At 32.7% G+C, this 13,331-nt stretch overlaps 1 protein-coding gene and 2 long non-coding RNA genes across 3 annotated transcripts; 1 reads left to right on the forward strand and 2 right to left on the reverse strand.

Moving 5' to 3' along the window:
* Positions 1 to 2,267: 2,267 nt before the first annotated feature.
* LOC135143947 (histone-lysine N-methyltransferase eggless-like) lies at positions 2,268 to 3,503 on the reverse strand. The gene is made up of 4 exons (XM_064075848.1): positions 3,322 to 3,503; positions 2,774 to 3,209; positions 2,522 to 2,724; positions 2,268 to 2,474 (listed from the first exon to the last, which is right to left on the reverse strand). Exons 1-4 carry the CDS (start codon positions 3,458 to 3,460, stop codon positions 2,359 to 2,361), a joined length of 894 nt encoding a protein of 297 aa, XP_063931918.1. The 5' UTR covers positions 3,461 to 3,503; the 3' UTR covers positions 2,268 to 2,358.
* A 1,322-nt stretch (positions 3,504 to 4,825) lies between these two features.
* LOC135143913 (uncharacterized) lies at positions 4,826 to 5,933 on the forward strand. The gene is made up of 2 exons (XR_010282946.1): positions 4,826 to 5,127; positions 5,176 to 5,933. It is a non-coding gene; the product is annotated as an uncharacterized LOC135143913 (long non-coding RNA).
* On the reverse strand, positions 5,485 to 6,408 carry LOC135143914 (uncharacterized). The gene is made up of 2 exons (XR_010282947.1): positions 6,259 to 6,408; positions 5,485 to 6,206 (listed from the first exon to the last, which is right to left on the reverse strand). It is a non-coding gene; the product is annotated as an uncharacterized LOC135143914 (long non-coding RNA).
* Positions 6,409 to 13,331: the final 6,923 nt, after the last annotated feature.

The following is a 13,331-nucleotide window of genomic DNA, read 5'->3' on the forward strand; positions in this document are numbered from 1 at the left end:
TTCAATAGCCTAATACAAACTGTAATTTACATCTTAAACAAACAGGAGATACTAGGGAAGTTAGGGTGTAATTAATTGGAATAATTTTCGTATTTTGATGACGTTGACAGGTATCTTTGGTGCTAAACTGCCTGTTGCATGCATACGGTACGTATTTAACATGCAGTTTCGCATGTTTTTTTTTCCTATAATATTTCATCATCAAAAAAAGGGATTTTTAACAACAAAAGGCTTCATATTACGCATAAGAATATTCTGAGCAAGTTAAATGTAAGTAGTCTGCAGTATGTGTTTAAAAAAAAAAGTATATTTCCACTTTATGAATTGTGTCTGGACATGTTAAGTGGGTGCTGATGTCCTAACAGACCCACTCAGGCGGAAATTGACATCTTTAGCAAACAGAAGTGATTAGGGAAGTAAAAACAAAATTAAGTTTCACTACTTTAGCATTTTGCTTAAATTGCCAGGGATTTACGTATTTATTGGACAAACTAATTAGAGGTTTTTAATGGTGTAATGGACCAATTCAAGCGAAAATTTAAAATTTCAGCAAGAGTGGCATACTTGGAAACTAAAAACGTCATTAATTGTCATAATTTTCGCATTTTGCTGACACTGTCAGGTAAATAAGTTTGTGCCAAAATGCCTGTTGCATGCATGCGGTACGTATTTAACAGGCAGTTTCGCATGATTTGTATTTTTCCACAAAACTGTAAATCTAAAAAAAGCGGTTTTCTCTACTTTTACGTTTTCTCTACCTTCCGTGACACCTACAGTACGAAGGTGTCCCGTTTCTGTCTGTCTGGCCGTCTGTCTGTACATCTGTCTGCGGTCCCGGATTTTTATGAATTATGATACAGATAATCTACGAGCCACCGATTGTTGTCAAATTTTGTATTTATATTAGGAATATCTTGTAGGTAATATTAATTCCCGCTTGAATTGGGCTATTGGAACATCGAAAACCATTAGCACACCCAGATACAATCTATCCCATAGAAATTCCTAGTTTTTTAAGCAAATACAGTATAATCAGCGTGCTTAGAATATTCTTATGAGTAACATAGAGTGTTTTGTTCTTAAAAATCACTTCCTTTTTGATTTAAAATTTTGGGGGAAAATAAATGTCATGCGAAACTCCCTGTTAAATGCGTACCGAACGCATACAACAGGTAGTTTGGCACACACTTTAGTCCCGGTCACTGTTAGCAAAATGCGAAATAAAGACAACAAATAATGCCTTTACTTCCCTAGTATTTTCTATTTGTTAAAGGTTTCAATTTCCGCTTGACTTGGGCTATTGGAACATCTAAAACCACTTTGAATTTCCAGATACAAACAATTGTGTCGAAATGTTTTATTTTTTAAAAAAGTAATTCTAGGGGTGACGTACTTAGAATATTCTTATACGTAACACAAATCCTTTTGTTTTTTGGATTTACAATTTTGTTGAAACTTACCGCAAACTTTATTAATTATAACATTTTAAATATAAATGCCAAAGTGCCTTTTAAATATAATTAAATTTTGTTTGGCCATCTATCGTCGAGGGGCTGAACTATGCCGTATTTTCCTTATGTGCGAAACTGACTAATTTATGCGTTTGATCTACTACAGTGTTGCCATAGTGTGCCGACCGTGCCAAAGTTCCGGGATTATATACATATATACCTGTATGTACCATTTCGTAAGAATGTGCAAAGTTCACAACAAACTTCGCAGAAGTGGTGGTGTAAGAATTTTCATATTAATGAGTATCCACAAACATACCATAAACAGTTGTGTTCTTTCAAGGTGAGTTTCCGGTAACTCACATCACTTAATGATTGTTGAAGAGGCTGGAATACAGGGGAGATGTGTTGTGGAAGTTTGTTTAAAAGAACACCTTAGCAAATTTTTCATTTTAAATAAAATAGTGTTTCACAGTTGGTTCTTGCACTCGTATCGAAATAATCTGTAGTAAATAGTTTCCGAAACACACTTTGGAATTATATTGGTGTGGGATTTATACAATTCCCAAATTGACGTCTCACAGAGCCAAACAAATACATATGTCAAACAATACTGATTTAGTTGCAGCAACCTTTTAGTGAAAATTGTAAATAAATTGTATTCTGTGAAAACTATTAAAAATAATAAGCAAAATATTTATGTTCCTGAGGTTGTTTTTTTATTTTTTTGTGAGTGATTTAAAAATATTAAGAGTGAAATAAAAATTTTGCAATTCACTTGTGGATAACTGTGAATTGCAAAATTCTGATCTACTGTGGTGATAACAGAGTGTCTCCTGGCGATGTACTAATTTTAATCGTAATAACACAAATAAAATAAATTATTTATTAAAAATAGAACAAACTGTCAACAACCTCTAAAACTTGCAAGACCTTTATAAAGTGTCACACACTTACAATATTTAGAAAACCACACGTACAAGATAGAAACGTCAACTTTTATAACGACGCCATGTTGGTATTCTGAAAAGTGTCATAAAAAAACGTGTTAGTCATACCACGTAACTTACCATTGGGTCTCATTTCGTACACGACCAAATCACCCTTTTCGAAGTCCGTTATTGCTTGATATAACCCGTGTAAAAAGTATCTCACGATGTGCTTATTTTCCTCAGGTACGTCGTCCCAAGCCCTCGGACTTTGATAACACAGAAGCCACACTTCATCCGGCTTCACGTAAGCCCAGTCGCCGTCGTCGAAAACCACCAAATATCTACAACCAATCGCGACATTACACGCGCCGAGTCGTTACTTTGACAGACCTTTGTAGGTTCTGGTTGGTTGGAAATTCCATAACCACGCCCTTTTCGTGCTTGCGTCGTCCTCGTGACAGTTCGCCGGTGGTCGATAGTTGTTTTTTCAAAGCCACGACACGGCTGCCAACCTCTAGGACTCGGGTGGGCGGTTCAGGGTAGGCTATGTTTTTTTTGGTGGTTATTATGTCGTTGAAGGTTTGGTTGTCGGCGAGGTGGACGACGTCTTCGCCGACGTGGATAAGTTTGGCTTTTACCCACTTTTTGTTGTTTTTGTTGGGGGTGAGGTAGGTTTCCATGAGTTCGAATTTGGGGGGTTTGGGGTCCAGGGTGCTGCCGAACGGGAACATGGATTCGACAGCAGACTCGGTTTTTAGGGAGTTGAGGGCTAGGGGTAAGGGTTTGGGCATGGGTCGTAGGGGAGCAATGTGTTCCACTTGGAGGTCTAAGCAAGTAGTTCAAGTTGAACAAATACAAATTAGTAAATGGTAGTGCCGTTTTCACGCTTGAAAAACCCGTGTGTAACTGTAAAATATTTCTGCGCATGTGCTACTTACCCGGGCACTGAATTAGTTTTTTCAGCAGGTCTAGCGTCTCCCGGTGGTCACGCCTGTGGTATTCTATTGTCTTAGGTGGAGACCAATGCCACTTTTTGGTGGTTTCGTTGAAGCTCAAATTTCTTTCTTCAGGGTCCATTATCTGATTCTTAGTAACAGCAACAAAAAAAATTGACGGAAGAAATGTGACTTTCGGAACATTGACAAACAAGGTGTGTTGATTTTTTGTTTTTATAATGGTGTCGTTGCTTTGGTAACGGGTGCCATTGTAACTATGATTATTTTTCAATCAAGGATTAACTTGAAAAGTAACTAAATTCCAGGTTATGTTTGTTTTTTGTGCATTAAGTTTTCGAAACTTAAGGTGTTGCGTTTATTGAATGTCTATACTGCTAGGAAACAATCAGTTGAAGGAAAAAATAACAAATTGGAAAATTTATTTCTGATTTATACAGGGTCATTATAAAATACTCTAGTCAACTCACCTATGAAAAACGTTTAAGGGCTTTGTCATGAATTACACCTTGGAAAGTCGATTGGAGTTGAACAGAATAAATCATCTGGTCTGTTTTGCAAAGAAGCAATAATTTTTCAAATAATGAAATCCAAAAAGTGAGGTTAAGTTTGTCGAAACCAATGAACACGGTAATTATTTAAAAAATTACATTTTTATAGGTACCCTGAAGGTAAAAATTGTGAAAAATCACGTAATGGACAATGGCAGAGCAAGTCTTATCACAGTTAACGAACACTATGAGTACCTAATGAGTTTTTGCAGTAAATAATTTTGCCAAAGTTGTGATCCCGCGAAAGTTCTGTTTGTAAATTGTAAGGAATCGTCAAAATATTGGTGCAGACATGGTTTGTAACCGGTGCTTTTCTCTTGAAAAAACACAACTGATAAGGTGACCAGAATTTCAAAATTGCTGAGGAGGACGCGTAATAATAATAATAATAAAATACACATGGATTTTTTTTAACTTTTTAATACTAATTTACATGGGTTAATAAGGTAAACTATAGAAATTACTATGTATACTTATCACTAGAATGTTTTTTTTTTTAAAGTACTTCATTTTCTGATAACATTTTAGAAAACTCCTGACATGTCATATTAATGTTACATTTTACAACAGTCATTGCCGAAAGAGTCTCTACTGTTAAGCGCGATTTTTCGGTAGTCCAAACGTCATTAACAATGGAGAAGACTCTTTCGACCGACTCGTTTGTGCCTGGCAAACAAAGAAATAATTCAACTAATATTTTTAAATTTTCACACGGAATATACTGATTTTTAAAATGGTTGAATACAACAAGCCATCTTTTATCACAGTCCATTATTTGTTCGTTCCACTCTTCAAATTTTGTGTTGCAATAAATTTGTAATCTCCGTATTGCGTCGAATAAACGATTGTCGTCAATAACACAATTACATTTTTCCAATGCAAATTGTATCGTCGTCTGAACTTCTTCCCACGTAAAATTTGATCTCAGTAAAGTCCAATTCATAACATCAAGATCTTCTGTATGTTTTGTCCATTCACTGAGGTTTGCACTCGGAATACGAACACAACTACAGTAAATTTTCTAGATTTAAATTAATTTACCATAGAACTAACGTAAACCGTAAAAAAGTAAAGCAACTTAATTGATCAATCAAAAAGGAGGATATTTTTTATTTGAGGAGGACACGAGGAGGACATTTACGCTAGGAGGACAGCATACATGAAAGGAGGACTGTCCTCCTCAAAGGAGTACGTCTGGTCACCTTACAACTGAAAGCCTTGATCTTCATCCCTACAATAGGTGAAAACTGCTATGTCCAAACATTACCTTCAGCTTTGCAGTTTCTAGATATCTGAAACATGCCAGATCTGCATAACAGGAATGTCAAAGAGGTTCTACCCAAAACACGCCCACATGGCCATCCTAATATCAAGATTTTTCAAAATTTCTATAACAAAAAAGATGAAAAAACCAATAAAATTTCAGGAGCATAGTGTTAAGAGTTCTGTAGATGATTATGAGATCTCTTGAAACAACAGAATGTTTAATAAAGATTTTTAACTTTCCTAATAGTAAAATTACAATTATTACTAAACAGTAAGTTGAAGTAAGTTTTAAATTAAGAAAATGCAACTAACACCGAAAGAAAAATGAAAGTTACTGAAAATAAAAAACTTTATTGCAGTACCTACATACACTTTCTACATCTAATTTTGTTTATTGATCACATTCATTTACTTGAAAAAGTATCAGGCCTATGAATCGTCGTCTGGAAACAGCTAACCACACACCAACCTTCATTGCGTGTGATGGTGTTTCTTCAAAAGCGTGAGTATTTTCTATACACCAAATTCTGAAGTTCTGTCAGTTGACATAATAGCCTAACAGATGAAACCAGGCTTCATCAGAAAAGAACGACAAATCGAGAATCCCGTTATCGTCCATATCAGCTTGAAACCAACTACAATACCCAACGCGGCAAGGAAAATCAGCTGGTTGCAGCTCCTGAACCAACAAAATCTTGTATGGATGCATATGTAACTTCTCTTTTACGATTTTCTGACATGGGCTGTATGGTACTCCGGACAGTAAAGATTTTTGACAAAGCTTTATTCGGACTTTGTTCCATTCTCATCCTTAAATCTTCAACAACGTCTTCACTAACTTGAGGTCTCCCCGTCGGTTTTCACTTAGAAATGCTACCAGTGTCGTTAAATCTGGCCATAATTCGCCATATAGCGTCTTCAAAGATTCTTCATCAATGACAACAGAACATTTCACTAGATACTCGTTTTTAGACGCCTCCACAGAGTACACTCCATCCCCATCCTCATTTAACACCCCATTACGGTAATAGGCATGATGATTGCGCCAAAGAACTAAAAAAATCATTTGTAACACTAACCATAGTTATTCCTCTCTGTTCATTACCTGAGATTATTCCACAATGATCTGTAGTTTTGATAAAAACTGTTTTTTGAGACACTTATTAAAGTTCTAACAATGGGGAAGACAGCAAAAATGAAAACAAGACAAGTCAATTAACGCACAAAGTGAGGGAAAACGTACCAGTACAAACGAAAAAATTATTGACATCTGACAGAATTAATAATGTCTGTGCTAATCAGCGTTGCCACGCCGTTTTACTTACTATCGGTAGATTTCTTGGATAATTTTCGGTAAATTTCGGCATTTTTTCGGTAGATCGGTTTTTTGTGATAGAAAAGGTATTACACATAAATAATAGGTACGTTTTTTTTTTATCATATATGAAGAAGGTAGAAATATTTTGTTATTAAAAAGAAACAAATAAAAAACAAATATTAACATAGATCATTTAAAAAAATATATCTATGAGTAAGCATGCTAAAGGTAGTAGGAACATTTTGTTAAAAATAAAAACACAATGAAACTATAATATTCCCCTTAATTATTGCCTCAGGTGCTGAACTGTTTCGGGGATATACTGAATTTTGTCTAACTAATTAAAAAAAAATCCCCTTTTAATTATAACGCGCTTAAAAAGAATAGATATTTGGCGCTATCTGTAAAAATGTATAGTGGTTACGCTGGTGCGTAATAGAGGGAACTAAACAAATCCGCAGAACTAAATCTATACTGAAAAAAATATTAAGAAATAGAATTATATAAAAAAAATTATTGAAAATTTATAAATACATTAAAAATAAATTCTTGAATTATCGTAGACTTTTCGGTAGATTTTGTGTTTCAATCGGTAGATCGGTAGACAGAGCCCAAAATCGGTAGATCTACCGAAAATTCGGTAGAAGTGGCAACACTGGTGCTAATGTCAACTAATGTGGCGCTAAAAATAAAAATTCCAATATTAGTGTAATCCTTTCCACAAAACTGAAAAAGGCGGCACAAAATGTCACCAAAATCATGGCCTTCTTCGACTACAATATTTTATAATGACCCTGTATAAGGGTTAATATTGTTGTTGGCTTAATTTCTACACTTTCTGCTCGCATTAGTTTACCATGCGGTTCTTTGGAAGAAGACATGTTATCATATCTATAATACATTATCACAGCGTTGTCTAAATATCCGTAGGAGTTGTTGTTGAAGTTACCTTAAAGTTGGCAAGCCTGTAATACAATTCGTAAAGGTAGCTAAAAATTTGCTTTAGGCAACCAATAATACAGTTTGGGTTATATCCCTACGAGAGCAGAGAATGAGGGTATATTGTGTACATATCATTGATCTAATAAAGGAGTGGATGGAGCCTTGTATACGTTTCCATACGCGAGCGAGTGTAATCAACACAAGAAAGAAATAGCAAGAGTTGTTATGGCATCAGTGGGAAAAGGACGGCTGACCACTAGCACGTGCTGGGTGGCAAAAAACGCTTCATTTGAACGGGAATTAATACGTTTTCTTACGAATTTGTTCAAACAATCAATTATAACAAACGTTTGTTAATGAAAACTATATTTTTACAGTTTACATTAAAATTATGTGAAATATTAAACAACAAAAATCATGTTAAGTGGTGGAGATAGTCTTTTAATAAAATAAAATGTATACACAATCTACAATATATTACGAATTCAGTTAATACAATAATCTTCTACAAGTTAACTAATTTTGTAGTGTATGTTCATTGGTAAATCTGAAATTTTTAGGATAAAATTAATTAAACTTTCGATAAAAGTGACAGGGTGCCTAATTAAATTGAACATATTAAAGAGGGTGGAATTTTCTAGCAAAATCTATTTTCTAAATCCACGTACAAATAACTAAAACAATAATCAATAGATATAAAATTCCCTCTTTTTGTAGCAACAATCCATTTTTTTCGTAATTCGGAATGTTTAGGAAATCTAACAAAATTTTTAAATTATAATTACGAAATCCTTCGTCTCTATATGTGATTATTGCCTATGAAATGAAACAGGATTGCTTTCTTTGCACGTTCTTTGCAATTATACGCACAACACGATTTCACGATGTTTAACAAATAGTTCGATAAAATACAACTTAAGAAGACTGTAGTCATTTAAATACGGTAACTTGAGCCTAAAAAGCGTAAATTTGCAAAAATACACCTTTAAACACCATGCGACAGCACGAAAGAAACCGCCAGAAACACAGTGCTCTGCAGCTTCGCGTCAATGTTTTGCCACCCAGAGAGCCCTATCTCTGCCCCACTGTGTTGGCAACGCGCGTCTCTCTCTAAGTTACTTCCATATAATATTATTTCTATGGTACATATCATCAAAAATGACAGATGTCAGAAATTATTGACTTATAAACGTTAAATTTGCTAGTAATGCAAGTGTGAAATGAGAAATACGGAATGCGTAGCAAAATGGGCAATGAGAAATGTAAAATGAGTAATGAGAAATGATCAATGCGAAATAAGAAATGATTTATGAGAAACGAGAAATGCGAAAAGTGAAATGTGGAATGCGAAGCGAAATAGGAAATAAAAAATGCGTAATGAGAAATTCGAACTGCGAAATGGGAAATGCGGAATGCAAAATGAGAAATGAGAAATCGAGAATGTGAAAGGTAAAGCAAAATGTGAAATGAGGGATTCGAAAAAGAAATCCGAAATCCGAAATGTAAAATGAGAAATGCGAAGTGCCAGCTGCGAAACTGGAAATGGGAAATGTAGAATGTGAAGCGAAATGGGAAATGCTAAATGAGAAATTCAGATGTGAAATAAGAAATGAGAAGAAAGAGGAAATGATAAATGAAAAATGTGAGAAATGTTTGGATTGAGAAATATGGATTATGAAATGAGAAATATAAAATAGGAAATTGTAATGCAAAATGTGAGAATTATGAAATAAGAAATGATGAATGAGGAATGTGGAATGAGAAATATGAGTCATGAAACGAGAAAAGTGAGGAATCAGAAGAAATAAAAAATATGGGAAACAACAAATCTGAGAAATGAGAGAGATGAAATGAGAAGTAACACGAAGTGAGAAATGCGATATGTGAAATGAGAAATGAAAAATATGGACAATGAGAAATGGGAAATGATAAATGAGAAATATGAGAAATTAGGATGGTGAGAAATGTGAGAAACGATGAATGTGAGAAATGAGAAAGATGAAATGAGAAGAAATGAAAAATGACACGAAATGAGGAATGAGATATGTGAAATGGGAACTGAAGAATGAGAAGAAATGAAAAATGAGACACGACACGAAGTGAGAAATGTGAACTATGAAATGAGAAATGAGAACTGCGAAATGAATAATAAACGAGAAATAAGAAATATGAGAAAGATGAAATGAGAAGAAATGAAAAATGAGAAATATGAATTATGAAATGAAAAATAACACGAAGTGTGAAATAAGAACTGAGAAATGAATAATAAACGAAAAATGAGAAATACGAGATGTTAGGATGATGAGAAATGCTAGAAACGATAAATGTGAGAAATGAGAACTGAGAAATGAATAATAAATGAAAAATGAGAAATATGAATTATGAAATAAGAAATGACACCAAGTGAGAAATAAGAAATGTGAAATATGAAATATAAAATAAGAAATAAGAACTGAGAAATGAATAATAAACGAAATATGAGAAATACGAGATGTTAGGATGATGAGAAATGTTAGAAACGACAAATGTGAGAAATGAGGACTGAGAAATGAATAATAAATGAAAAATGAGAAATATGAATTATGAAATGAGAAATGACACGAAGTGAGAAATGAGAAATGTGAAATATGAAATGAGAGCTGGAAAATGAATAATAAATGAAAAATGAGAAATATGAGAAATAAGAAAGATACAATGAGGGGGAATGAAAAATGAGAAATGTGAAATGAGAACTGAGAAATGAATAATAAATGAAAAATGAGAAATATGAATTGTGAAATGAGAAATGACACTATGTGAGAAATGAGAAATGTGAAATATGACACGAACTGAAAGTGAGATATGTTAAATGATAAATGAGAAATGGGAAATGAATAATGAGAAAAAATGAAAAATGAGAAATGTGAAATATCGAATGAGTAGTGTGAAATATGAAATGAGAAATGAGAACTGGGAAATGAATAATAAATGAAAAATGAGAAATATGAAATGAGAAACATGAGAAACGAGAAAGATACAATGAGAAGGAATGAAAAATGAGAAATATGAATTATGAAATGAGAAATGACACGATGTGAGAAATGAGAAATGTGAAATATGACACGAAGTGAAAATGAGATATGTTAAATGAGAAATGAAAAATGGGAAATGTGAAATGAGAACTGAGAAATGAATAATAACTGAAAAATGAGAAATATGAGTTATCAAATGAGAAATGACACGTTGTGAAAAATGAGAGATGTGAAATATAACACGAAATGAAAATGAGATATGTTAAATGAGAAATGAGAAATGGGAAATAAATAATGAGAAAAAATGAAAAATGAGAAATGTAAATTATGAAATGAGAATTAACACGAAGTGAGAAATGAGAAATGAGAACTTTGAAATGAATAATAAATGAAAAATGAGAAATGTGAGAAATAAATAATGAATATAAATGAGAAAGATACAGTGAGAAGGAATGAAAAATGGAAATATGAATTATGAAATGAGAAATGACACGATGTGAGAAATGACAAATGTGAAATGAGAACTGAGAAATGAATAAAAAATGAAAAATGAGAAATATGAATTATGAAATGGGAAATGATACATTGTGAGAAATGAGAAATGTGAAATATGACACGAAGTGAAAATGAGATATGTTAATTGAGAAATGGGAAATGTGAAATGAGAACCGAGAAATGAATTATAAATGAAAAATAAGAAATATGAATTATGAAATGAGAAATGACGGTATGTGAGAAATGAGAAATATGAAATATGACACGAAGTGAAAATGAGATATGTTAAATGAAAAATGAGAAATGGGAAATAAATAATGAGAAAAAATGAAAAATGAGAAATGTAAATTATGAAATGAGAAATAACACGAAGTGAGAAATGATGAATGTGAAATATCAAATGAGTAATGTGAAATATGAAATGAGAAATGAGAACTGGGAAATGAATAATAAATGAAAAATGAGAAATATGAAATGAGAAATATGAGAAATGAGAAAGATACAATGAGGGGGAATGAAAAATGAGAAATGAAAAATGAGAAATGTGAAGTGAGAACTGAGAAATGAATAATAAATGAAAAATGAGAAATATGAATTATGAAATGGGAAATGACACATTGTAAGAAATGAGAAATATGAAATATGACACGAAGTGAAAATGAGATATGTTAAATGAGAAATGAGAAATGGGAAATGAATAATGAGAAAAAATGAAAAATGAGAAATGTAAATTATGAAATGAGAAATGACACGAAGTGAGAAATGATAAATGTGAAATATCAAACGAGAAATGTGAAATGTGAAATGAGCACTGAGAAATGACAGGAAATGAAAATGAGATATGTTAAATGAAAAATGGTACGCCAGGTATCAAAAAATGACTAATTTTAAATGCATTTGACCATGTCTGCCATTTGGAAATTTTAAAATATATGTTTATTTTTGTTAAAAAATAACCATGGCAGACCATTATCACGCGTCTAACATCGTGGCAGACAATTTTGAAAGTGCCAAAAAATATAAAATTTTCAAACTAATTTTGACCAAGTCTGCCATTAATATATTTTGTTGATTGTAGTCTTAAAATATTATATTTATCACGGCAGACGTTTTTATTGAGTACCTATACACTTCAGCTGATAACAAAATCTTAACTACTACCCGAGCAGATATATAAAAATGACGCATTATATCTTACATTTATTTCATCTGCTTGAAATTAAATTTATTGTTGTTTTTAAAAATTGATATTTGATTGTATAATATCATTAACAGTTCGATAAGAATGACAGTTTCGAAAGTTCAAATGTATCAGTTGATTACCGACAAATGATACATACCAGTTCATCACTACACCAATGTTTAATAAAGAAATCAATGAGAGCTTCTTTAAATTTCGTATTTTTTATCTCTTTTGTAAAATCTGATGGTCGTACCTGGTCAGGAGCGAGGGAAGTACTGTCTAAACTCTTTAGACCAATTTTTATATATCTATATACGTACATATCCGAGAGAGAGAGAGAGAGAGAGAGAGAGAGAGAGAGAGAGAGAGAGAGAGAGAGAGATCAAGTATTTTAAATAAATAAAATAAAATCGTTTTCACAACTTGTTAATTGTCATTTGCCGTTAGTTGATGCATGTGAAAGAGCAACTCTCTCCCTCATGTATATATAAATAATAATAATAATTAGAGAGCGGATTTTATGAAATTTGCGTATCCGTTATTTTTTCCATATAAGTCTTGATATTTAATATGTGAACGAATCATGCTGATTAAAAAAGAATACAGCTATAAAAAAATTGCATATTTGCATATATTTGCCTTCTGTTGCATATTTCACGTAACAGGTGCATATTTTGCATTTTTATCAATTTTTTTGCTAATTTGAAAAAAAATTATTGTCATCTATCGGCATTTGTCTAGAATGACGAAATTTGATTAATGTTGCTATTGCAAATATTGTCCTGAGCTTCAAATAACTAGTAAAGGTTTGGGTTTTATGATAGTTTGGAGGTAAAATCGGTCCTTAATTACTCTTGGAAATACCGTTCATTCCCAATATTTTTGTTCGTTACTTAAGTATATTAATGGTATATTTTATGGTGGTCTAAGGGCCGTTATCCTATTATTTTTCATCGTAAGTTTGCATTGAAAGCATTTAAAGCGATCCAGGTCTGTCAAAATGTCGAAGATAACTCAAATTAATTTATGGATTAAACCTTTTCCTGAACTTATTCCTCAAGAAGGAACTGTGTTTTTTCGCGCCTGCTCTAAACTGCTAAGTATTTTTACATCTGTGGACGTAGTACGCAGTTTTTCTATTAACAAATAATACTTTAGAATCACCCGAAAAAATTTTTGTTAGTATATTTCGAACAATATTTAAAAATAAATTGTTACCAAAATAGTAA

Source organism: Zophobas morio, unplaced genomic scaffold, assembly GCF_036711695.1.
Source record: "Zophobas morio isolate AGI-343-1 ecotype UQ-CSIRO unplaced genomic scaffold, CSIRO_AGI_Zmor_V1 ptg000078l, whole genome shotgun sequence".
Lineage (NCBI taxonomy): Eukaryota > Metazoa > Arthropoda > Insecta > Coleoptera > Tenebrionidae > Zophobas > Zophobas morio.

Bases quoted from the DNA above. Each gene is read 5' to 3' on its own strand.
- LOC135143947 (XM_064075848.1), bottom strand. From the start codon at position 3,460: ATGGACCCTGAAGAAAGAAATTTGAGCTTCAACGAAACCACCAAAAAG. The intron at 3,210-3,321 runs GTAAGTAGCACA...CTACTTGCTTAG, and splicing joins AAAACTAATTCAGTGCCCGG to ACCTCCAAGTGGAACACATT. The intron at 2,725-2,773 runs GTCTGTCAAAGT...GATTGGTTGTAG, and splicing joins ACCAACCAGAACCTACAAAG to ATATTTGGTGGTTTTCGACG.